The 23,898-nt window shown below is 48.0% G+C and overlaps 1 protein-coding gene across 3 annotated transcripts in view; it reads left to right on the top strand.

Annotated features, from left to right (window-relative positions):
* Positions 1 to 23,898, top strand: part of GTF2IRD1 (GTF2I repeat domain containing 1) — a 134,198-nt gene that overhangs the window by 74,273 nt on the left and 36,027 nt on the right. For 2 of the 3 annotated variants that reach the window (XM_031967931.1, XM_031967930.1), the window contains exons 19-22: positions 424 to 507; positions 3,672 to 3,855; positions 4,409 to 4,437; positions 22,187 to 22,234. In XM_031967931.1, the coding sequence (XP_031823791.1) occupies positions 424 to 507; positions 3,672 to 3,855; positions 4,409 to 4,437; positions 22,187 to 22,234 (345 nt within the window). The remainder of the gene's footprint in view (positions 1 to 423; positions 508 to 3,671; positions 3,856 to 4,408; positions 4,438 to 22,186; positions 22,235 to 23,898) is intronic. The other variant, XM_031967932.1, reaches the window with a different exon arrangement.

Here is a 23,898-nt window from a genome sequence, read left to right as displayed (position 1 = left end):
TTTGTCATGTCAAGCAGCAGGTGTGGAGACGAAAATGCCCGGGCTGCATTTTCACTCATCTCTACCCTCGATCTAATAAAAACTGATCCCTTGAGCATGAGAGATGAAGGAGAGGGGGCTCACATGCCCCTTCTTTGTGCATCTCTTCCTCAGGGGCTCGTTTCTTAGTCTGGGGGCCAGCCAAATGCCAGAAGCATTCCTTTCATCAGATTTGCGACTGCTTCGACATTCGTGAGCTTCTTAAGGAAAAGGACATTTTCTGTTTAGATGTTTTTTTTTGAAGGACTCCGAATGGCCCACTCCAGAGATCTGTTAATTGCCAGATAAGGAGTTTCCTATAATTAGAAAATCATATTACTTAAAAGTCACCAAGTGCCTTTTAATTTAACAGCCCAAATCCATAATCATCTCTTTCCTTTGCAGAAAATTATGATGCCAGGCTCTCACGGATAGACATCGCAAACACACTGAGAGAACAAGTCCAGGATCTGTTCAATAAAAAATATGGTGAGCCTTGGTGGAAGGAGGGGCTCTGGGAAGGGGAAGGGGGCAAAAGGAGTGTGGGGAAGTGATGGGCGCCTCTTGACTTTGACATCGCCCTAGAGAGGGCTAAGTTACCTTTGTCTTTTTGCTCAGGATAAGGAAAACCTCCCAGATAGGATGATGTTCTTCCTAAGGGAGAGCACTGAGAGACCAAATAGGCTATTTAATCCACCAGCTTTTATTAACCTCTTATGAAAGAAGGAAAAGGAAGGAAGGAAGAGAGGGAAGGAGGGAGAGAAGAGGGAAGAAAGGAAGGAGTGAGGAAGGAGAAAGGAAAGAAGGAAGAAAAATAAAAAGGAAGGAAGGGAGGAAGGAAAAAAAGAAAGGAGAGTGGAAGAGAGGAAAGGAAGGAAGAAAAAAAAGAAAAGAGGAAAACAAAGGAGGCAGAAAGGAAGGAATGAGAGAGGTAGGGCACAAAGAAGGAAGGAAGGAAAAAGAAAGGAAGGAAGGAATTCAAATCCATCTATATATAAAAGCAAAGATAGTCCTGCCCTCAAGGAGTTTATGTTCTAATGGAATAAGATTGCACATATCTGAGAAAGATGGCCACAGTGACTCCAAGCCACAGTGGAGGCAATTGGCCCGTTCTTTCCAGAAGTAATGGCAGCATGGATTGGATGAGGATTCTAGAGGGAGAGCAGCAGAGAGTGTGAGAAGCCAAGAAGACCATAGGGGAGCATGGAGTGGAGGCAAGCCTAGTGGGCCATGGGAGCCCCTCACCAATCAGGGCATTAGGGGCCACAGACGGACCCCGAGATCCCTGCCTGTGAACATCAGAGATTCCCTGCAGCCACACATTTCCTATGGGAGAACATGGGAAGCTACAAACATGTATCTGTGTATTGCTTCTGCTATATCCTAGCTGTGGACCGAGGGCTTGAGGTTGCCTTCTCTGACCTCAGGCTCTTCCTCTCACCCAAGGTCACAGTCTCAGAGGTGTCAGAGCTTCAGGGATCAGATGGGCTCCAAGGCCTTTTCTGGATATAAATTCTCTGAAGCTACAAATCTAGGCAATTATTAATTCCTCTGAAATACTAAAACATAGTGGCAGATTGTTGTTTAGATCTTTTTAATTCTTTGTGACCCTTTTTGGGTTTTCTTGGCAAAGAGTTTTGACATGTCCTTCTCCAGCTTATTTGACCTATGAGGAAACTGAGGGACAGCCCAGGGTGACACAGCTGCTTCATCTTAAAAATGACAGTAATAGTAACTTAGCACCATGCCTGGCACATAGTAGGTGTTATATAAATGCTTATTCCCTTCCGTAAAAGATAGATAGCATGATGTGGTGGATAGAGGGCTAGCCTCGGAGTCAGTTCAGTATTCATTTGTAAGCATTTTGAGGGCAAGAACTGCCTTTTGCCTCTTTTTGAATCACCAGCACTTAGCACAGTGCTTAGCACATAGTAGGTGCTTCAGAAATGTTTGTTGACTGATTGGCCATGTTGGAAATCTCACCTGTGACTTTGTGACTCTGGGTAAATCACCCCTCCTCTCAGTGACCCCGGTGCCCCATTGTTCTTACCTGTGGAGATCATTTCACCAGACCATGCTGTATCTGACTCCACTGATTCTTTATAAAATAAATAGTACCAATAACAGCCACCAAGTCCCGATATATCCCAGTGTGGGGAGGGGGTGTCTCAGTAGGGACCCACTCCCATCTCCGACCTTTGGGGAGCACTTCTGGAGCCAGCTAACCCACCCTTCATTTTACAGAAGAGGAAACTGAGACCCAGAGAAGTGATTGACCCATACAGATAAGAAATAGAATAGCTAAGATTTGAACTCAGGACCTTTGACCTGTTCTTTTCCACCATCTGGGTTGTGTTTTGTTTCTCTGATTTTCTGGATACTTTCCTCTTGTGTCTTCTTCACAACACACCTTCCCAGGGGTCCAACTTCCCATTATAATGTTTGTGGCGTCAATAAGCCATGACACCAGCCTGGGGAGCAGCTGCTTCATGAAGTATCTGGTACCATGGCGTTTTGTCCCAGAGATGCCCCTGAGACATATGGAATCTCCCTCTGGCTTTCTTTACCTCGTTCCTCCCTGGGTTGTTGTGAAGAGTAAACAAGAGAATATCTGTAAGGTGCTAAGCACATAGTAGGTGCTTAATAAATGCTTGTTCTCTTCTTTTTCCTCCCCCTCTGTTCAACTCTAATGTCTCTGGTCCTGGGGCCCCATACTTACCTTCATTTTCATGTAAGCCCCTTCCTACAAATTCATGTCCACCCATGTGCCCCTGTCCACATACATACTCCTGCTGGTGCGCGCACACACACACACACACACACACACACACACACACACCCTTAAGTACCTATATGGGCTTATTATTTTTAACAATAGTATTTTATTTTTCCAAATACATGCAAAGATAGCTTTCAGCATTCGCCTTTGCAAAACGTTGAGTTCCAATTTTTGTCCCTCTCTCCCCCTCCCAAGGCAGCAGGCGATCCGATATAGGTTAAACATGTTTCTTCTAAACATGTCCTAAACACATTTCCATATTCATCATCCTGAACAAGAAAAATCAGATCAAAAGGGAAAAAACATGAAAAAGAAAAAAAAACCAAGCAAACAAATAACAAAAGATAAAAAAACTATCCTTTGATCCACAGTCTCCATAGTTCTCTCTCTGGATGTAGATGGCATTTTTCATCCCAAGTCTATTAGAATCACCTTGAATAACCTCATTGTGGAAAAGAGCCAAGTTATATGGACCCATTTTCATCCAGAAGAATAGAAGCTCCTTAGGGCAGGGACTTTTTCACTTGTGATTTTGTAACCCCAGCACCTAGCCCATAGTAAGTACTTAATAGATGCTTGTTTATTGATAGATCAGTTGTTTTAATAAATACATGGAATAAATTGTTTTAATAAATACATAGTCCAGTGAATGGAAAGATGGCCTTAGAACCAGGAAAACCAAGCAAGTCTGATTTTTGGACTGTGTGATTCTTGAAACTACTTGACCCCAGGAAACACTCTTAATTTGCCGGGTCTGGTTTTGTTCTGCATTGAAAGAAGGAGCTTTCTTATCAAGAATTTCCCCTCTACTGATGAAATCATTGCTAGTGGATTGGATTGGTTGATGGTCAAATGTTTCTCTCTTGTTTTCCAGGGGAAGCACTGGGCATCAAGTACCCTGTCCAAGTCCCCTACAAGCGGATCAAAAGTAACCCTGGCTCTGTGATTATTGAGGGGCTTCCCCCTGGAATCCCCTTCCGGAAACCCTGCACTTTTGGCTCCCAGAACTTGGAGAGGATACTTGCAGTGGCCGACAAGATCAAGTTCACGGTTACCAGGTACCTCCTCTTGGAAGGGAGGTGGAAGGAAAAGGGAGGGCTGGGAAGGGAGACCATCAGAGGGAGAAGGAAGTAATTTCCACCCAGCTCTATTGAGATATGTCAGGAACCAGCTCAGGGGTTTATCCTTGGAATATTCAGTTCCAGCCTCAACCAGAAGAGATGATGAACACTTCATCAGCGGCCCCAATTAAATGGCAGCTCCCAATTTATTAAAGAGTGAAAGAGAATCTCTTCCTTGTCCCCTAATCATCTCCCTCCCTCTCTCGATGGGATACAGCCTCTATTAAAGGCTCAGAACCATGATATAAATATCTGAGGAAAGGAGAAGGAGATAAAGGGAGATGCCTTTGAGGATCGGGCCCTAGAAAGGGCCTGATTCCAAGAGGTTTTATGATTCTCTTTGAAATATTCTAGTATTTCCTTTTTCTCTTCCTAAAAAATACTCCAGAAGATCCATTGAACCTCCCCTTCACCCAGACATTTGCTGTTAGGGTTTGTCTTCTGTTTTCTGTACATGCTCTAACATTTTCATTTTTTATTTCTTTTTCAGGCCTTTCCAAGGACTTATCCCCAAACCGGGTAAGAGCTCACAATCAATCAATAACTATTTTATTCAGTGCTTACTGCAATAACTGTTTTATTCAGTGCTTACTAAGTTCTTGGTCCTGGGGAGACAAAACTCAAAAGCATCTCGTGAGTTTACATTCTAATGTTGGAGACGATATGTAAAAATACAGATACTGACAAGACACCTACAGAGTAGATGGAAGATGGTCTCAGAAGGAAAGGTCCTGGCAGTTGGGGGTCCCGGAAGGGCCTCCTGCAAAGGATGATTTAGCAGAAAACTTGGTCATAGCTTAGTTCAAGGATCCCAGCCATGTGTCTGACTCGGTTTTTCTTAAAGAATTGGCCAAGCCTTCAGGAAGGTGGAGGGCGCCAAGCAAGGGCATCTGTGGCCTTTTTCATCCTGCTGGCCAGAGGTCCAGTTCATGGGTTGTTTCTCCTCCTCCTAGCTACTCCCCTTTGGGCCATCTCCCCCCGCCTCGACATCTCCCCTAGAAGGGGCAGAGAGGGAACGTGGACCTCAAGTGGCCTTTGGGGGCCCATTCGTTAGCCATGGTGAAAGGTCAGGTTGCCCAGACAGCTGTTCTTTGACCTATTGGGATGCTCTGCTGGGGAGATTCCAGACTGGATCTGGGAGAAGTCGGGTTAGAATATTTCTTAAAGATCTGCAACTTTTCTGCCTCTAGACATCTTGTAGCCCTTAGCTGCCTGCAAAGTGTTGCCAGGTGGGATCCTATTTGAATACATGAATAAGAGTCATTTGCAGTATTATTGACAATTCAGAGGAAATGAAGGGAAGTCGGGAGGCCCCCGCTCCGAGCTCCCTCCAGATGTTCCCCAGATGTGATGTGTCAGTCTCCTTTGATGGTTTGTGACTGTCTGCCCCTGTGTAAACTGGAGCCTCTCAAGACCTAGATTACCCTTTACCTTCTTCCATACGGGACAGCAGAAATGTCACAATGGCTTGACCAGAATGGTCCCTCCAACTCTGGGACCGGCCTCTGATAGGACATCCTAGAGATGGTTTAGGAGAGAGCAAGATGGTGGCCGTCTATGCATTGGACGAGTTTGTAAATTGTTTTTTTTTAAATCATCTTAATTTCCCACTCGATCTCTTTCCCCTCCTTCATCCAGAGAGAAACCACTAATCATGAAGAAAACAAAAGAAATAGAAAGACATCAAAACAAAACAAACCCCTTTTGGGAAAATTAACCATCAACCTGGGACACTAGGTGGCGCCGTAATGGATAGAACCCTAGGTTGGGAGTCAGGGGAAGATAAGACTCTGGGGGGTATGTGATGGCTGCAAGCCATCCCAGGGCCCTCCCTGGCCATTTTTCTAATGGCTAGCAAATAACCCAGAGGATCATGGTCATTTAAAATAGCAAAGTAAGACAGTCTCTATAGCACAGATGATGCTGGAAGGGTTTCCCCAATGTCCTTCCCCAATCCATTTCTTCTTTCCGACATAAACTGAGTAACCAGGGTAAGAAGGCCATTTGTATCCCTCCCCAAAACGGCCCAAGCCCTTCCCTTACTCTAGAGTCCATCTCTCTTGGCAGTTGGGCACACCCCAGGAGCTCTAGCATCCTCATAGATCCCACAGTTGGAAAGGATCTTGGAGGTCATCTCATTAAATCTCCAGCCAGGACCAGAATTTCCCAGAGAGCCTCCCCAGCAGGAAGTTAGCCAGCCTGTATCTGAACAATTCCAGTGAGAGAGCGTATGCTCGCCTCTTTTAAAAGAAACCTAGTCACCTTTTGGATGGCTCCAAAAGACTTCTTTCCCTTAGGCCTAAATCTGCCTCAAATTTCTAGGCTCGTTCTCCATTTGGCGACTGCAGAGATATTTCCTAACAAAGTACTATTTGCTAACACCGTCACAAAAAATAAGGACATGGAAGTGGCTTCAACCAGCAAGCATTTATTAAGTACTTACTATGTGCCAAATCCCATGCTAAGCTCTGAAGATTATGACAAGGAAAGAATCTGCTCTTTAAGGAGCTTCATGCTTGTGGAAGAGAATGTAAGACATGGTTGCAGTCCTTCAAATGTCTTCAACCAACAAGCATTTATTAAGCACCTACTATGTGCCAAATTTCATGCTAAACTCTGAAGACATTGTGACAAGGGAAAAATCTGCTCTTAAAGAGCTTTAATGCTTGTGGAAGAGAATGTAAGACATGATCAGAGTCCTACAGACATTTATTAAATACCTTCTATGTGCCAAATCCCATGCTAAATTCTGAAGAGATTATGACAAGGAAAGAATCTGCTCTTAAGGAGCTTTCATGCTTGTGGAAGAGAATGTAAGAGATGATCACAGTCCTTCAAATGTCTTTAACCAAGAAGCATTTATTAAGTACCTACTATGTGCCAAATTCCATGCTAATCTCTAAAAAGATTATGACAAGGAAAGAATTTGCTCTTCAGGAGATTTCATGGTTGTGAAAGAGAATGAAAGACATGGTCACAGCCCTTCAAAAAGCCTCTGAAATAAGTGGGAGACAAAATAAGCATGAGAAAATTCACTTGATGTTGCCCACTCTGTCCCCATAATAACAATTTAAGGGCTAGAAAGTCCTCACATCCTAATCTGAATGGTCTGATTATTTCTCTTCCTAGATGCAGAAGTTGACCTAAAGTACATTCACTTTAGGAATAGACATGGAAACAGAAACGTAATTCAACCATCAAAGAAATTGGGGCTCTTTCATCAAGAGAAAACCTTGGGGGAGTGGAGAATGATAGTTTCAGAATTCTCAAGGGCCATTGCATGAAAATCAGGCTTGTTTCATTTGGTCCCTCATTTTATAGACCAGGAAACCAAGACTTATGGGGAAATGAACTTACTCATCTAAGGACATATAGCTAGTAATGCTCTTCTGGCTACCACTCTTTCCACTGGGAATCTTTATTCAGAAATGAATCGGAGCAGCAGTCTTTGAATTTCCTTCTTGTTTCTGAAATTCAGGGTCCATAGTTTCTGTGTCTTCCTTCTGTCTTGCTAGAAACATTAGACTGAAATCTGGTTTTGAATGAGAGCGTGTCTGTGTGCACATGGGTATATGTATGTCAGCATTTTATTGCAATTTCCTTTATTTTGTTAAATATTCCCCAATTACATTTTAATTGGTTCAGACCACACCCAGGAATCTTGCAGGCTGGGGGCCACATGTTTGCTACTTCTACTATAGGCAAGGGAAGTACAAAGCCATAGACCTTCCATGCTGTTATCCAAAGTCTTTTCTGGATTCTCAAGCTGTTCTACTAGACAAGAGTACAGTTGGTTGAACTCAAAGCTGGTTGAACTGTTCCCAGAGAGCCGTCATGGTTCAATGTTGCCTTAGAAGGGGGTCTTTGGTAGAGTTCCACGGGAATCTAGCCTTGGCCTGAAATGTCCTGACAATTAAAGCTGTCCCCAAGTGGATTGTGCTGCTTTGATAGGTAGTGAGTTTCCTGTCCGTGGAAAACAGTAAGAGGAAGACAGCTAAGTGGGGTAGTTTCCCTTGCTGTAATATGACTAGATTGGGCCTAAATGCCTCTGAGTTGCTTTCAGGTCCTGACATTCTATAGAACAGAATCCATGCTTAGCCCTAGAGAATTTAACCTTATTCTTATTGACTTGGATAAAAGCAGAGATGATGTGTTTGTTCCATTTGCTGATGATATAAAGCTGGAAGGACTCTCCAGCGTTCTGGGTGAGAGCCAGGATTCAAAAAGATATTGACAAGCTGGAGCACTGGACTAGATGGAGGGTAAATGGATCAATGGAAAGTCTCCTTTTTGGGCTCAAAAAATCAATGTCGCCAGTTCAAGATGGAGGAGGTGTGGTGAGCTAAGGGTGCATCGGGAAAATGTCATAGGCTTCAAGTACAAAATGGGCCAAGGAGCTGATATAGCAGCTCGTGTAGAAGAGCCATAAGTCCTTCACAAATAGGGAGTCCCCATTGTCAGGTGATTTCTGGGATCGATTATGGGCCCGTGTTTATGGAAAACATCGATAAGTTAGAGTAGGCAGAAAAGAGCCATAAGGATGGACCTGAGCCTCCAGATCATGCATCTGATGGTAGATTCAGGAAAATGAGGTTGTTAGGACTAGGAGAAAAGGCTTCAGTCTCCAAGTTGTTAAGTGAAAAAGCTGAGATTTGTCCCCAGAGTGCAGAACTTGGAACAACAGGTGGAAGTTGCAAAAGAAAGCAAATATAAGTTCAACTTGAGGAGGGAGGGGGACCTTCTTGACAGTTCAAGCTGTCTGGAAGTAAAATGGGTTGCTTTGAGAGGCTGTGAGATCCCCATCCCTGAAGGAAAATCTCCCAGAAGGGTTGCTTTGAGGGGATTCCCCTTCACGTGGGAGTTTGCTAGAGGTTCCCTCCAACTCTCATAAATTCTGCGATTCTGTGACTAGGAGGATCTGGACTCTGGATCAGAGAGGAGACCCTCATTCAACATGAGCTCAGCTACAGAGCTCCCTACTCACCATCTCCTTCCTTGGGCATCAGAGAGCCGTAACAGTCCCTCCGTGGGCCCACCATGAGTCCCAGGTGGATCTGTCAGCACGAGGGGCAGCCTGCAGACGAGACAAGCTCGTGGCCGAAGGCCCTGGGTCCTCATGCTGTCACTGAGCTGTGTGACCTTGGCCGTCACTCCTCCGTGCTCCCCGGGGTATTAAATGTAGAGTTTGGACTAGGTGGTCTCTGGGGTCTCCGTCTGACACATCATGATTCCCAGCTAACTAAGTAACACAAAGCAGTCTCCCTGAGCTGGACACCAGGTCCCTCTGCCCCGTTCCCAGGCCTTCCATGTGGAAGCGAGAGATCGTTAACTGTAGCCCAGTTAATAAACTAGGATGGGCAGAGCAGCCTGTTCCCTTGCTCTGCTCATTTCCTATTATCCGACATCACTGGGCACGTGAGAACAAGCCATCAGCCAGGATGGGGCCAGATGAGGCCTGGGCAGGGATAGCACAAGCCTTTCTGCCCTTGCCGAGCCCAGCAAGTAAGGATGGGAGCACCAAGGAGGCTGGGGGGGTTCAGTGGCTAGGACACTGGGTCTCAGGTCAGAAAGGTCCAGGGTTCAAATCCAGCCTCAGACACTTATAGCTGTGGGTTCCTAGGTGAGTCACTTACGTTCTGTGTGCCTCAGTTTCCTCATCCGTAAAATGATCATACTACCTAAGATTGTTTTAAGGACCAAAGGAGATAATATTTGTATAGTGCCTAGCACATAGTAGGTGATGTATAGATACTTATTCTCGTCCCCATTGAACTAGGGGTCAGGAAACGGATTTGCTGTGTGACCTTATTCAGGCAAGCCACGTGCCCTCTCTGGGCCTGGGATAATCCGACCTTCTCTGCTGGTGTAGGGATCAAATGGGGTTGCATGGGAAAGGTCATCCTCCCTCCTTTTAAGTGAGTTAAGCAGTCAGGAGAGGGGAGAGCCTGGGACAGTCAGAGAAGGTGTCACATAGGAGACAAGATAGTAATTGGGCAGGACTTGGAGGAGAGAAGAAAAGGAGGAAGGACTTTCAGTCAGAGGGAGAAATGGGAGTAAATCAAAGTCCTACTGTCTGCGTGACCCTGAGCGAGTAACAGTAATCATTACAAAATACCAAGAGGCCCAGTAGTGGTAGTATTAGTACAATTAATACAAAATCCAAATGATCAAGAGGAGGAGGAAGAGGACGCCGGGCTTGGGAGAAAGCAGAGAAAATTCTGCTTCTGGCCCAGGTGCCACGTCCGCCCTGACTGGTCGCGGTGGCCCCTGGGCAGCTCTGTGCTCCTACCAACTTCTGACCCTTTTTAGGGTGCCCGTGGCTATCTAGTGCATCTGAGGTGGCGGCATCTTTCGGTCACTCTCAGCCGGATGCACGTTGCTTTTGTTTCATTCATTAATTCTTCCTTTCAGTCCTTTTTAGCTATTAATGAGCCCCCTGTGGGTGGCCAGCACAGTCCTAGGCACCGTGAGGGGTTCACAACTGCATAAGGCAGAGAATCTCCCTGTGGGAGAACTTTGCCATCCAGGGGAAGACAGAGAGCCTCGTAGCGATGAAAGGTCAGACAGGAGCGTTTTGTGCCCGGGGCCGTGGGGTGACAACCCGCTGGCTCTGCGTGATATGTGGCGGTCAGATGGGAGAACTGGCGTGTTTAGCCTAAAAGAAGGCTCTGGAAGGTTGTCATGACCTCTTTCTCAGGTCTGAACCCCGTCACATGGAACCAGGAATAAGATGTGTTTTCTGGGGCCTTAGAGGGCAGAACCAGGTTCCCAGGGTGGGTCAAGGCTGGCCATTTCCTAACCTTTGGAGCTATTCAGAAGTGGACTCCTTGGAAGATGGATCAAGACGGAGGGCCTTGGAGCTTCCATCCTCTTCTCGAGGTAGGGAATTCTGGCAGACAGGAGGGGAACAGTGAAAAGGAGGCCAGATTTAGACTCTGTGGCGCTCTTGGCAAAGGACTTCCTCTCTCTGAGCCTCAGTTTCTCCTCATAAAATCACATAAAAAAGACCCCGAGAGCAGTGTCTCTGTGAAGCCCATGGGACCCTTCTCAGAATCCTGTGTTTAAATGCTTCGGTACAGCTGGGTGGCACAGGGGGTAGAGCGCCAGGCCTGAAGTCGGTGCAAATCCAGCCTCAGACATTTAACATTTCCTGGCTGTGTGACCTTGGGCAAGTCACTTAACCCCAATTCCCTTGCCAAAAAAAAAAAAAATGAATGAATAAATAGAATAAAATCACAGGGTCGTATGTAATTATGTCTGCTGTTTTCCAGATTAATCCTAGGACAGATAAAAAGTTTGCCTTGTCTCCTCCCCTCAGTAACCATTAAATTAGATGTTCCCTCTGACTGGCACAATCAGGGAAGGCTTCCCAAAGGAGGTGAGCTAGGAACTAGACTTTGAAGGGCGGATGGGATTTGAAGAACAGGAAAAAAAGGAGGGCGTTCCTAGAAAAGGGAATGGCAGGTACAGAAGCACAGAGACGGGCCCAGAACGTCTCTCGGCCTGGTACGGAGCAGCCTCCTTGGGAGCCCTGGGTCCCTGATCTCCCCATCCTCCGCCCTAGGCCCCCCTCCCTCCTGCTCGCTGCTCTCCTCTTCCCCCATCTCGGTCATGTTCTTGAGAGCTCAAAATAAGTGTCCTTTCTCAAGTTTCTAAAGATAATCACGACTCCAGCGCCAGCCACATGCTCTTCCACTTAATTATCTCTCTCTTTCGTGGCTAATTAGGCTGCTCATAATGATCTCCCTCCCACCTTCCCAGGGAAGGTGCCCGCACTGGGTGGAAGGGGGCTGAGGAAGGCCTTTGTCAGCAAGAGTCCCCCGGAGTCCAGACAGAACTGATCTTCCTTCTAATTGAGTTACCCCAGAGGCCAGGAAGGACAAGGGCCGTAAGGCACTCTGCATCATTTCTCCGAACAGCAGCCCCATCTGCAAGGGCTTTCTCAGTTCTTCTGGCCTTGAACAGCCATCTCCTGGCCCTCCCCACTTCCCTGGGCTATTCTGAGAGCATGGGGTTGGGGGGAGGGCGATGGGGCTGGAGTGGCGACCCTCCCTCTGGAGCCTCAGCTGGCTCACAGAATCCTGGGTCCTCCAGGTTGGAAGGGACCTACCCGGATATGAATTCCCCAAAATTAGTCATGTCACCGGGGCTTGAAGCCCTCCCATGGAGGAATTCACTTCTTCCCTCCTTTAGACAGCTCAGATTGTCAGGAAGTTGTTTTTCATACTGGGGCCATGCTTGATTAGTCATCTCAATTGGGTCCAATTCTCCATGACCCTATTTGGAGGTTTCTGGCAAAGACCCCGGAGTGGGTTTGCTGTTTCCTTCTCCAGCTTGTTTAACAGATGAGGAAACTGAGGCAGGGAGAGTTAAGGGACTTGTCCAGGGTCACACAGTAAGTGTCTGAGACCGGATTTGAACTCAGGAAGATGAGGTTTCTTGACTCCAAATGATGCCCTTTCCACTAGGGAGCCACCATATCTGCCCAGTCTAATGAGCTTCAAGGGATCGTACAGACCAATAGGACATAAGGATCCACGGTTTAGAGCTGGAGGGAATCCCATTTTACCCGGAAGGGAACTGAGGCCCAAAGAGAGGTGCAGTGTCTTTGCCTCAGGTCACACTGGTAACATGTGGAAGCAAATCTGAATCCAGGTCCCCTGATTAAAATTAGTTCCCTATTACGTATAGAAGAATTGCACATGTTTAACCTATATTGGATTACTTGCCCTCTAGGGGAGTGGGTGGGGGAAGGAAGGGAAAACATCTGGAACAAAGCTTTGCAAAGGGTGAACGTTGAAAATTACCCATGCACGTGTTTTGAAATAAAAAAACTTTGGGGTGCAGTGGATAGAGCACCAGCCCCGAAGTCAGAGGATCTGAATTCAAATCTGGTCTCAGACACTTAATGCTGCCTAGCTGTGTGACCCTGGGCAAGTCACTGGACCCCGTTGACCTCAGTTTCCCCATCTGTAAAAGGAGCTGGAGAAGAAAATGGCCGACCCCTCCAGTAACTTTGCCAAGAAAACCCCTCCTGGGGCCGGGAAGGGTCCAATGTGATGTAACTGAACGATGGCCAGAGCGGATTACCTGCATCTCAGGGGCCTCTAGGAGGGGAGAGAAGGGACCCATCAGCTGCAGTTTCTCCCCCAGCCTACTCAAAGTGGGTCTTGAAGGCCTGGGAGAGGAGAAGGCCATGGACACTGCAAAGGGCTAGGAGATTTTGGGGAGTCTGGGGGGGATAGCAGCAGGAAGCGGGTCTGAAACCCAGCAGAAAGCTCAGCAGCGCTCCCATGCCTCCATTTTCTAGGACTCTGCCCAGGGACCTGTGTCTCATCAAATGGAGGCCCGGGGGCTTCCTGCTCCCATAAGCCAATGGAATCTGAGACCGTCTGGGGCTGGAGGCCGGGGTCTGGGGAAGGCTTAGCTGCTCAGGTCCCCACTTCATCTCCTGCCAGGAATGCAGATGCCTTGCATGCTTGAGAAGGATTTCCAGGGATAGACGTTCCTCCGGCCCCCGCCGCTGCCCCAGTTAATCCCTCCTTAGAGTCAGGAAGGACTTCTTAACCCAGTTCTCCCTCACTGCAGCATTAGCCACGAGACCTGAGCTCCCTGTTTATCTGAAAAATGAAACCTCCAGGATGGCAGCTTCAAAGCCGGCTCTGCGGCCTGCCCGGCTGCGGGATCCTGGAAAAGTCACTTCCCTTCCAGGAAGGACTCAGTTTCCTCTTCTGTAAAACTAGGAAGTTGAGCCAGTCCCAGAGGTCCCTGGATAGGGGGTCCTAACTTTTTGAGGTAGGGGTCTGAACCCCTTGGGCTGCCTAACGACTATTTCTCAGCAGAATGCTGCATAAGAGGGCAAAAGAACCCAATCCTATTGAAATAGCTATCAAAATATAAATTCTAATAATTCTAATAGTACTTTGTTTTTTCCAGATACACGTAAAGATAATTTTCAATGTTGATATTTGTGTTCTAAATTTTTCTCCCTCCCTCCCTTAGCTCCCGTACCCCAACACAGCGAGCAATCCGATACCGATACCGATAAAAGGACGTACCGTCCTTTTAAACGTATTTCCACATTTGTCATGTTGTGCAAGAAAGATCAGACCGAAAGGGGAGAAAAAAAAAAAAAAACCATGAGAAAGAAAACACAAAAAACCAAAAAGTGGGAATACTTTGCTTTGACCCACATCAGCTTCCTTAGTTTTCTCTCTGGATGCAATTGTTATTTTCTCCCAAGGCCATTGGGATTGCTTTGAATCATTGCAATAAAATGGACATTTTTAAAAGTTCATGGATCCCAAGACCCTCTCTTCTGTAACTGAGCATGGGATGGGGGAGGAGGGAAGATGACCCAAATAAGTCATCTGCCTCCTCCGGCCTCAGTTTCTTACTGCCCCTTCCCAAGGCTTTCCAGGATTGTGTCCCAGGTGTTCATTTGTCCGATGCAAAGCGTTTGTTAAACAGCTGCCAAGTAGAAAGGACTCTGCTAGCCTCCGAGGCAGATTCTAAACCTATATACAATGAAGTCCTTGCCTCCTCTTCCTTCATAAGTGATAGCAGACAGGGGAGAAAAAGCGAGATCACAGTGGCGGGAGCTGTCAGTGAGGAGAGGAGAGAAAAAAAAAAGGGACCTCCCATTGGAGAAGAGGAGGGGGACGTTCCTAGTGGGGGCATGGCACGGGCAAAATCACTGAGGCAGGAAACGGGTGGCCTTTTCTCCCCATACAACAGCCTCTTTGGGAGCAGGGAGTGACCTGTGTGACAGGTTCTATCCTCCCAGAAGGATCAGAAATTCCCAGAATTTGGGGATATATATGTCAGATCACCTCAGTGTGCCTCAGTTTCCTCATCTGTCAAATGAGCTGGAGAAGGATGTGACCAGCCACTCCAGGATCTTTGCCAAAAAAAAAAAAAAAAATGGATCACAAAAAACCAGACAGGAATGAACAAGCACCAAAGACAAGAGCTTGCATTCTGGGGGGAAGATGTGAATGTGCACAGCTCACTAAATGCAGAGCACGTGTAACATAATTCCAAATAAAATGTCTTAAGGGTGTTTGGGGGAGTGGAGGAAGAGAAATAAGGCCTGGGGAGCTCAGGGGGGCCTCCTGTTAGAAGCTGATGCTGGGGCTGAGCTTTGAAGAAAGCTGGAGATTCTAAGAAGCAGGAAGGAGGGAAGGCTTTTCTTGATAGTTTCTGCAAAGGTCGAGACAGCAAGATGTAGAATATTGTGTGATGAGAACAGCAAATATCCCAGTTTGGCTTTAAGAGAAAATGGGTGAGGGGGAGTAAGATAAAATTGTCTCAAAAGGTAGACTGGAGCCATCCTGGGAAGGGCTTGGTTTTCTCTTAGAACAGAAGTTCTGCTCCTTTTTGGTAGCGTGGCCCCCTTTGGGCAATACCTGCTGGAGCCTATGGGCCACTTCTCAGAATCCTATTCTTTAATGTATGAAGTGCAGTATTACAAAGGAAAATTATGTCTAAAGAATTATTGATTTTTAAAAATAAGTTCACAGAGCCCAGATTAAGAACTCTTGTAGATCTAGAGGGAGCTGCAAAAGTTGTGAATATGGAACAAAAGGTCCAGACCTGAGTCTTTTTATTCTTCTTTTTATCTATATCTTTTGCTTTATTCTTTTTTCTTTTCTTCTTTTTCTTTATATCTTTTGTTTTATTCTTTTTTCTTTTCTTCTTTTTATTTATATCTTTTCTTTTATTCTTCTTTTTATTTATATCTTTTGTTTTTGCAGAACATTCCTCTTGAATACAGCCTTTCCTGCTTCTCCTCCACTCTCAGCCCCCGAGAGAACATGCCATCCATTGTAACTAAATATTCTTTTAAATTTTTTTTTCATTTTATTAGCTATTCCCCAGTAGATTTTTAATATCCAGTTTTTAAAAGATCATGAACTTCAAATTCTCTCGCTTTTTCCCACCCCTCGCCTTTCTCTTAAGAAGGTAATCAACATATCAATTATACACAAAATTGTGCAAAATATATTTCCATATTAGCCTTGTTGCCAAAGAAAATAGACAAAAGCAAGAAAAATAAAGTAACAAAATTTTCTAAGAGAAAAATTGATTCAGCAAAACAACTTACACTTTTGGGAGGCAATTGGGGAAGAAAACTGAATTTGAGATCATGAGCCCCCCCCCCCTTTGAATCCTGCTTCACTTCTTACTATCTCTGATCTTGAGCAGGTCAGTTACCATCCCTAACCTAACCCTCAGTTTCCTCATCTGTAAAATGAAATGTTCGATTTAATGACCTTCCAGCTCTATGATCCTATGGTAAAAATCAACTAACTCTAAGTGTGCAGTATCCCCCACCCGCAGTGTCTCTTACAGGGGAGGAGCTTCCTCACCCTTCCCTGGGGTCATCCTCGGCCGTGTAATTACTCTGTGGTCAGTTTCACTTTTTGCTTCTTCCTTAGTTACATTGTTGCCTCAGTGCGGTTCTTCTTATTTCACTGGGCCTTCGTTCAGTGATATCCTCCCACGCTTCTCTGAATCCTTTCTGTTTATCGCTTATTAATTATTAATCTTCAGTAAATGTTCCGTGAGCTCCCCCATCACAGCTCGTTTAGTCGTTATCCGGCTGGGGATGGCCTAGTTTGTGTCTAGCTCTCTGCTGTGATGTAATAATGTGCCGCCAGGAGTGTGTGTGATGTGTGTGGATCTGTGTGTTCTGTATGTATGTTTTTGTACGTTTATACACACACAGACATTTGGCAGCTCTGTGAAGGATGAATTGGGGTGAGGGGTAGGGACAGACTGCACTCAGGAGACCAATTAAGAGACTATTGCAAGATTTCTGCTGCCTCTTTGACAAACCTTCCCCTTAGTAATTTTACCTGACCCCAACCCATTTATTCTCTCTCTCTCTCTCTCTCTCTCTCTCTCTCTCTCTCTTGTCTGTCTGTCTGTCTCTCTCTGTCTCTCTCTCTATATATATGTCTCTCTGTCTCCATGTCTCTCTCTCTCTCTCTCTCTCTCTCTCTCTCTCTGTCTCTGTCTCTCTCTCTCTCTCTTTCTCTCTGTATCTCTCTCTCTCTCTCCCTCTCTCTGTCTCTCTTTCTCTCTCTGTCTGTGTCTCTCTCCCTCTCCCTCTCCCTCTCCTTCCCTCTCTTTTTCTCTCCCTCCCTCCCTCCCCCTCTCCCCCGCCTTTCCCTCTCTCTCCTCCTCCCTTCTTCCCCGCTTTCCTTCCATATCATATCACTGACTCCATTCAGGCTCTAAGGGGCTGATGGGGTCCAGCTCGGGTTACGTCCTGAAACCCCAGCAGGTGGTAACCAGGGCCTTCCTGATTACAGCGGGGACAGCAAATCCATTTGGTGTGGAGGAGAACCTCCGAGGTTCTCACATTTCAGAGAGCAGCCAGAAGGCTGCCGCGATCAAAGAGCTAAGTGGGCTGAAGATGAGAGAAGACGGGCCTGGGACGTCTCAGGTGTCCCTGCAGTGGAGAGCTCACATACCCCAGAGTGGGGCTGGGGCCCTTCCATCGAGAGGCCGGGCAGTGGAAGCGCTGGGCCTGGACCCTGTCTTGGACCCTCTGTGATCGGGAGCAAGGTGCCCCTTTCTCCAGATCTAAGGGATCCTCTGTAACAGGGGCCGCCAGGTGTAAATCCAGTCCTCCCCGTGTGGCCAGGGCTGGGCTGACCCCCACTCCAGGAGACATGAGAAGACATAGAGCAGGCCCTGGGAAGATTATATTCCCGCTGGGGAGACAAGATGGACATAGATAGACTTCCCGAATGTCGCAGTTGAGGAGAAGGAACGTTACCTAATCCGCCCCTTAATTTTCCAGATGAGGAAACTGTGCCCAAGACAGAACCACAGGGCCAGCCCTGACAGAGCAGGATCGAGGCTCACTTTTCTTGATCCTCACTCCAAGACTCTCTTTTAAAAAGGGAAAAAAAAAGTTTGCTGCCCGTTGTCTTTTACATCACAATCACTTCCCAAGGTCATCCCTCCCGCCATGGGACCCTCCTTTGTAACAGAGAGAGGCAGCCGGACAAAACAATGAAGGGTATGCAGCGTTCTACACCCATAGTTCCCCACTCTTCTGTCAAGTAGAGGCAAGAGTGTTTTAGCATCTATCCCCCACAAATGCAGTTGCTGATTATAATGAATTTGAATTCAGAGGCTTCTTGGTACTATTATGTTTACACTCTCGTGGTCTTCATACGGGAGCTTATCTAGCTTCTTTCTGCTTCTCTTCATACAAGTTTTCTCACACTTCCTATCCATGGTTTCGACAGCAGAGTAATTAATTAAAAAATATTAAGTGTCTGCTATGTTCCAGGCACTGTGCTAGGCAATAACAATAATAAAACAGTCCCTGCCCTCAAGGAGCTTATTTTCACATAGGGACAGACAGCATGTATATAAGTATATATTTATATTTGTATATATATTTATTTTTGTATTTATATTTATATGTGTGTATATATGTATATGTGTGTATGTGTATGTATGTATATGTGTGTGTGTATATATATATATATATAATATATATATCAATTATAAAGGTAGATTTGTGGACAGGAGAGACCAATAACCATCCTCAGCCAATGAGCCCCCATTTTATTTCCAGTTCCAAGACTCCTTCTATTTAATCTCTCTCTCTCTCTCTCTCTCTCTCTCTCTCTCTCTCTCTCTCTCTCTCTCTCTCTCCATCCATCCATCCATGTGGATGGATATTCTACCCAAAAGCCACCAGTCAGGGGTGTGGAAGTAGGTCAGTTCCAGGACTGTGTTAAACGTCTAAAGTTTCCCAGAAACCCTTGGAGTTGAGAAGGAAAGAGGCTCATTCTTCTTCTTGCACTTATCTAGAAGTCTGCAGACCTGGTACTAACTAGAGAAGGGCCTCGGATTCTTGCCCTGACCTGGAATTCTCAGAATCTGGTACCCATTAGCGCCACAGAAAAAGAGTCTGCATGCATTGGTGGTGAGGGACTAGGCTTGAAATCAGGAAGCCTGGGTTCGGATCCCACTTCACGTACTTTGGGATGTGCAAGCCCAGACAAACCACTTGTCCTTGGAGCTGCGCTGTCCCTAGAAGGGCTTGGACTCAGTCACCTCCAAGGGGTCCTGAAGTGCTCAAGCTGAGATTTCTGTATAAATTCTGAGGTTCTATATAAAAGTTAACCAGGGTCCCAAGGCTAGACTGTTCTGAGGCAGGATGTGACAGATCCTGCAGCAAGACTTCCTGTATGTCTGTGTCCCCTGAGAGACAAAAACCAAGCTCAAGAACTGCGTTTCTGAGATGGAAGCTTGGGTACACGTGCCAGGCCGCTGGGGGGAGAGCTTTCCCTCATGCCCTTCCCAGTGTTGAAAGTTGGCTGTAGGGTGGGTACCTGACCACAGGTAACACGGGAGTGCTGGGAAAGTGTCAGGGGCCTCGAGAGGATCGTGATGTGATGAAAGGAACTAGAGAAAGCTGGCTCTGATGGAAGAAGAAAATCACAAAGGGTCGAGGTGAGCCAACATTATGACTTGACCGATAGAAAAAGTATGCGTTCTTAGGTTGTGTTCCTGCAGTCCAACTAGTGTGGGATGATGGGCGCTTCCTCTCAGGTTGCCAATTTGGGAGGGAGTAGCACCTCTACCTGTCTTTTAGAAGCAGAGAAATAACATCACTCAACATTGAGGTCACCTGGTGTGCAGCGAATGGCTGGGAAGAGGGACGTACTGCCTCTGTATGACTTTGGGTGTCCCTAAACACATGAGACCCCAAATTCTCAGGTCTTCAAAAACCAGGAGTTACCAGATTTTGAGAATTCTAGGCTGGGGCAAAAATACAAAGCCCTCACTGCTGAATTCTAGGCAAGAATCAGTAGAGAAGGAGCTTCCTCCACTGACAAAAATCTCAAACCAGTCCAGATCCCCAAAAGGAAAAGAAAACAAAAACAATTAGTAAAGGGGTAGAGTTCACCAACCCCCCCACCCCACCGGGCCCCAGCTGGCCCCTGCCTCCCTCCTCCCGAGATATCAGGGCACTCCCGGCCCCCCCACATGTGGGAAAGCACCAGATCTAACGGCAAGCAAGACGTAGGCCAGATGCAGCCACTTACTGGCTGGGTCACCATGGGCAAGTTATATTCATCTCTCTGAGCCTCAGTTTCCCCATCTGTGAAATGGAACTAATGAAAACACCCACTGTTATACTGAGGATCATGGGAAATAATGTATCTGAGGTGCTTTGAAGAGCTTTGGGAAGCCTGAGAGTAAAGGATTGGGAAGCAGAGAGGCTGGATTCAAATCCTGCATCATTTTGGTGAATTCGCTTCATCTCTCTAAGCCTCAGTTTCCCTATTTGCACAATGAGAGGGTCTTTCTCCCTTCCAAATCTGTGGTCCTATAAGTTTTCTCTGAAGCCCCTTTCAGCTCAGGATCTGTGCTCACCTTCAAGGCCTCCCTGAGGGTCTCACTACTATCATCTTCCCTCACTGAGACGACCTGGGCTCTAAGCTGAATCACTCCCTCTCTGGACCTCACTTTACCCCAATGGGGGCCCCAAAGGATGACTTTTAGGGCTCCTCTCTGAGCTCTGGGTTCTGTCTCTTCCACTCTGGATATCTCTGAGTCCAATGGCGGAGACTCCTGGACTCCTGAGTCTGGTTCTAACCCTGCCCAAAGGCACACCCGGAAGGAGCCAGGAATGGTGGGAGCAGGGCCGGCTGTTCTGTGAGGCCGCTTTAGCATCATCACCCCTAGGATCAGGCCCGTTTTCTAAGGACAGAAGTTGAAATGGAGGAGGGGAATGTCCCATAGCGAGTTAACTTACTGTGGGACTCTGACCAAGTCACTTCCCTCCCTGCCTCAGTTTCCTTATCTGTAAACGCAGTGATCTCAAAGGTCCTCTCCTGCTCTCCAGTCTTGATTTGAAGATTCCTCTTTAATGGAAAAGGCAGGGGTGCCCTACCAAGGAGCCGCTCAGGGCTGCCCCGGAGAAAGCAAAGGCAGGGCAATACTGGGGGCCATTTGCATGGGAGGGTCTCCCTCCCTCCCTCATTTGGATCTCAAATTGGGGGTTAGCTGCTTCCCACTGCAGAGGCGCTTTGGCCTTTCCATCAGGCACAGACGTCCCTGCAGAGGGACTGGAGGTTGGGGCCAGAGGCTCTGGAGTGGAGGCCGGGGCCCTGCTTCTAACCCCGGCTCAATTATTTCCCTGCCTGTGGAAACGCGGGCCCGGCTCTATACTCTGTGCCTCAGTTTGCGACTCCCTCAAGTCCAATGATCTCAAAGGATTCCTTTTAGCTTTAATCTAAAGCACATGAGAAAGTCGTCATGATCCTGGGGGAAAAGGCAACTTTTCACAATTCTGACGTGCATGAGTGCTGTGGGCCCCTGGGAACGCTGCCTCCCGCCCCCATGGGGGGGGGGGAATGGGAGGGGAGAACAGGGGGAGGAGAGAGACGGGAAGAAAAGAGGAGAGAGGAGGAGAGAAAGGGAAATGAGAGGAGATAACAAGAGAAAGATGGAGAGAGGAAGAAAAAGAGAGAAAGGGAAGAAAAGGAGAGAAAGGAGATGAGAAGAGGTAACAGAAGAGAAAGATGGAGAGAGGAAGATAAAGGGAAGAAAAGGGGAGGAGAGAAAGGGAGATGAGAGGAGATAACAGAAGAGAAAGGTGGAGAGAGGAGGATAAAGAGGGAAAGAGAAGAGAGAAAGGGAAGAAAAGGGAAGAGAGGGGGAGAAAAAGGGAGATGAAAGGAGAAGAAGAGAAAGAGGGGGAGAAAGGGATAAAGAAGGAAAGAGAAGAGAGAAGGGAAGAAAAGGGGCACCAGTCCGTACTGCCCCCTGGCAGTGCCCACCCGGCTCTCCTGCCCTTCCTTCTCTCTATCTCTGCCCCTGAGCTCACTGGTCCCACTAGGCCTTCCCCCTCCTCCCTATTTCTCCCAAACCAGCCCCAGCTAAGTGTGACCCCTCCCCTCCCCCCAGGCTGCACCCCTACAGGCCGAGCTTTGCTCTCATCCTGGAGCTCAGAAGGACCAAGGGCCCTGGGCCCGGGGTGACAAGCTTGCCTGGCCCACCCCTCGGCAGCTGCTCCCAGCCTAAGGCCCCATCTCCTCCTGGGCCTCGCCAGGGATGGAGGGCGGGGGCCCTGCCCCGGAGCTTGGGCCCCCCAGCCTCCCCGGCCCCCGCAGGAGCAGGGTCGAGATGTGGTTCCCTGGGCCGCGAGGGCCCTGGAGGAGAGGCCGGGAAAGCGGAGCGCCAGCACTCACCCGTGTCTCTCTCTCTCTCTCAATTTGTGCCCTAGCCCCTAGACGGATTACGGCCACGGGAAAAGCTTACGCTCCTGCCGATGGTATGTAGCCCAGCGGGCGGGCCCTCGGCGGGGCAGGCAGGTGGGGCATCCGGGGCTCCTCGGCCGCTTGGGCCCCCCCGGCACACGGCTCACATGCGTGTTCTCACACTACAGGAACACTGGACACACGCACACAGCGCACCGGACACACATGCACTCTCCATACACACTCCGCCCTCCAGTGCTGCTCTCACACGCTCACACACACGCCCCCTTCTTCCCCTTCCCAGCAGCCTCTCCCCGACCGTACGTGGGAGACGAGTCTGTCCCCGTCGCCCCGAGCCCCGGGAGGTCACCGGGAGCTCTCCCCGACTCTCTCAGGCAGGAAGTCTTGGCAGGAGGGCTTGGGGGCCTGCCTGTTTGAGGCTCTCACAGGATACAGAATCACAGACCCACAGCTTCTCCCAGGGATTACCTTCTCCAACCCCCCCTCATTCTACAAATGGAGAAACTGAGGCCCAGAGATGGGAGCTTTGTGCAAATGACAAAGCGGGAATTTGAACTCGGGTCCTCAGATTCCACATCTGGGGCTCCCTTCCAGTCTTCCATGTTATTTCCCCAGTCACCCCTGTCTGGGAGGAGGGGAGCTGAGGCGGCTTCCTGGGCCTCCCCGGGAACCTGAGGGGCCTCGGTGCCTGGGGTCTCTTCCAACTCTCAGTGACCGTGACCTTTGTCCTGATCTGTGTCGCGGGTATTCCTCGCAGCCTCCCCGCCTCAGTTTCCCCCTCAGTACCCTGAGCCGGGAGGCCCCCAAAGCCCCGCCAGGGCTCTGTGGGGGGGACCAGGATGTCTGAGGCCCCTCAGCACTTTCTGACGCTCTGAGCTGAGCCCGAGGGATGGGAGGAAGGCAGGGACACAGGAGACTTTCTGCCCCAGCTGAACTTAGCAGGAAACTCAGGAATGATCATGGAAACCTCTGTCAGGGGGGCAGGTTCATGAAACGTGCATCGTGGAAACTGTGACCCACCCTCGTGAGCAGGGTCCCCCCTTCCAAAGCAGCGGCTGAGCTGGTGGCCGGTGGCCTGGGGCTGCCTCAGTCCCTCCCCGTGGCCAGGGGGCTGCCTTAGCCCCGTATTTGAGGTCCTGTTCTGCCTCCAGGCCAGAAGGGACACGTCCCGTCCAGAGGCCTGAGGCTGGCCCCTGAGTGCAGAGATGGGGGAGCTGATGGGGGAGAAGCCACGGGATCGGGCCTTGGAGGCCTAGGCCGGGCGTCTTCAACTCTCCCCACTCACAACCCCTTTTTACACGATCCTGGGTGGGGGGGGTATAAAGTGGGTATGTAAATTGTTTACTGATGATAAATCATAACACTGCAACCTCACACAGGGTCACGAAGCATAGTTTAGGAAGCTTTGACATAGGCTGTGCCCTTCTTTTGACAAGTGAGGAAACTGAGACAGAGAAGGAAGGTGACTTCCCCCAAGTCACAGAGCAAACACTTATCAGAAAAAGGATTTGAACCCAGGTAATATCCATTACCCAGACTGACTGAACCTGAGCCCTCTTGATTCCCTGCCCAGTATTTCAAGACCCAGGAGTTGTTTTCACTTTTGTCCTTACACAGTACTTAACTTAGTAGGAGCTTAATAAGTGCTTATGTTTTTGTTCAGTTGCTAGAATGTAAGCTTCTTGGGGACAGGGGATTTTTCATTTTTGTCCTTGTA

The sequence above is a fragment of the Sarcophilus harrisii genome, chromosome 4 (assembly GCF_902635505.1).
Source record: "Sarcophilus harrisii chromosome 4, mSarHar1.11, whole genome shotgun sequence".
Classification (NCBI taxonomy): domain Eukaryota; kingdom Metazoa; phylum Chordata; class Mammalia; order Dasyuromorphia; family Dasyuridae; genus Sarcophilus; species Sarcophilus harrisii.
Note: the sequence above shows the minus strand (reverse complement) of the source record. Positions and strands in the feature narration are given on the sequence as shown.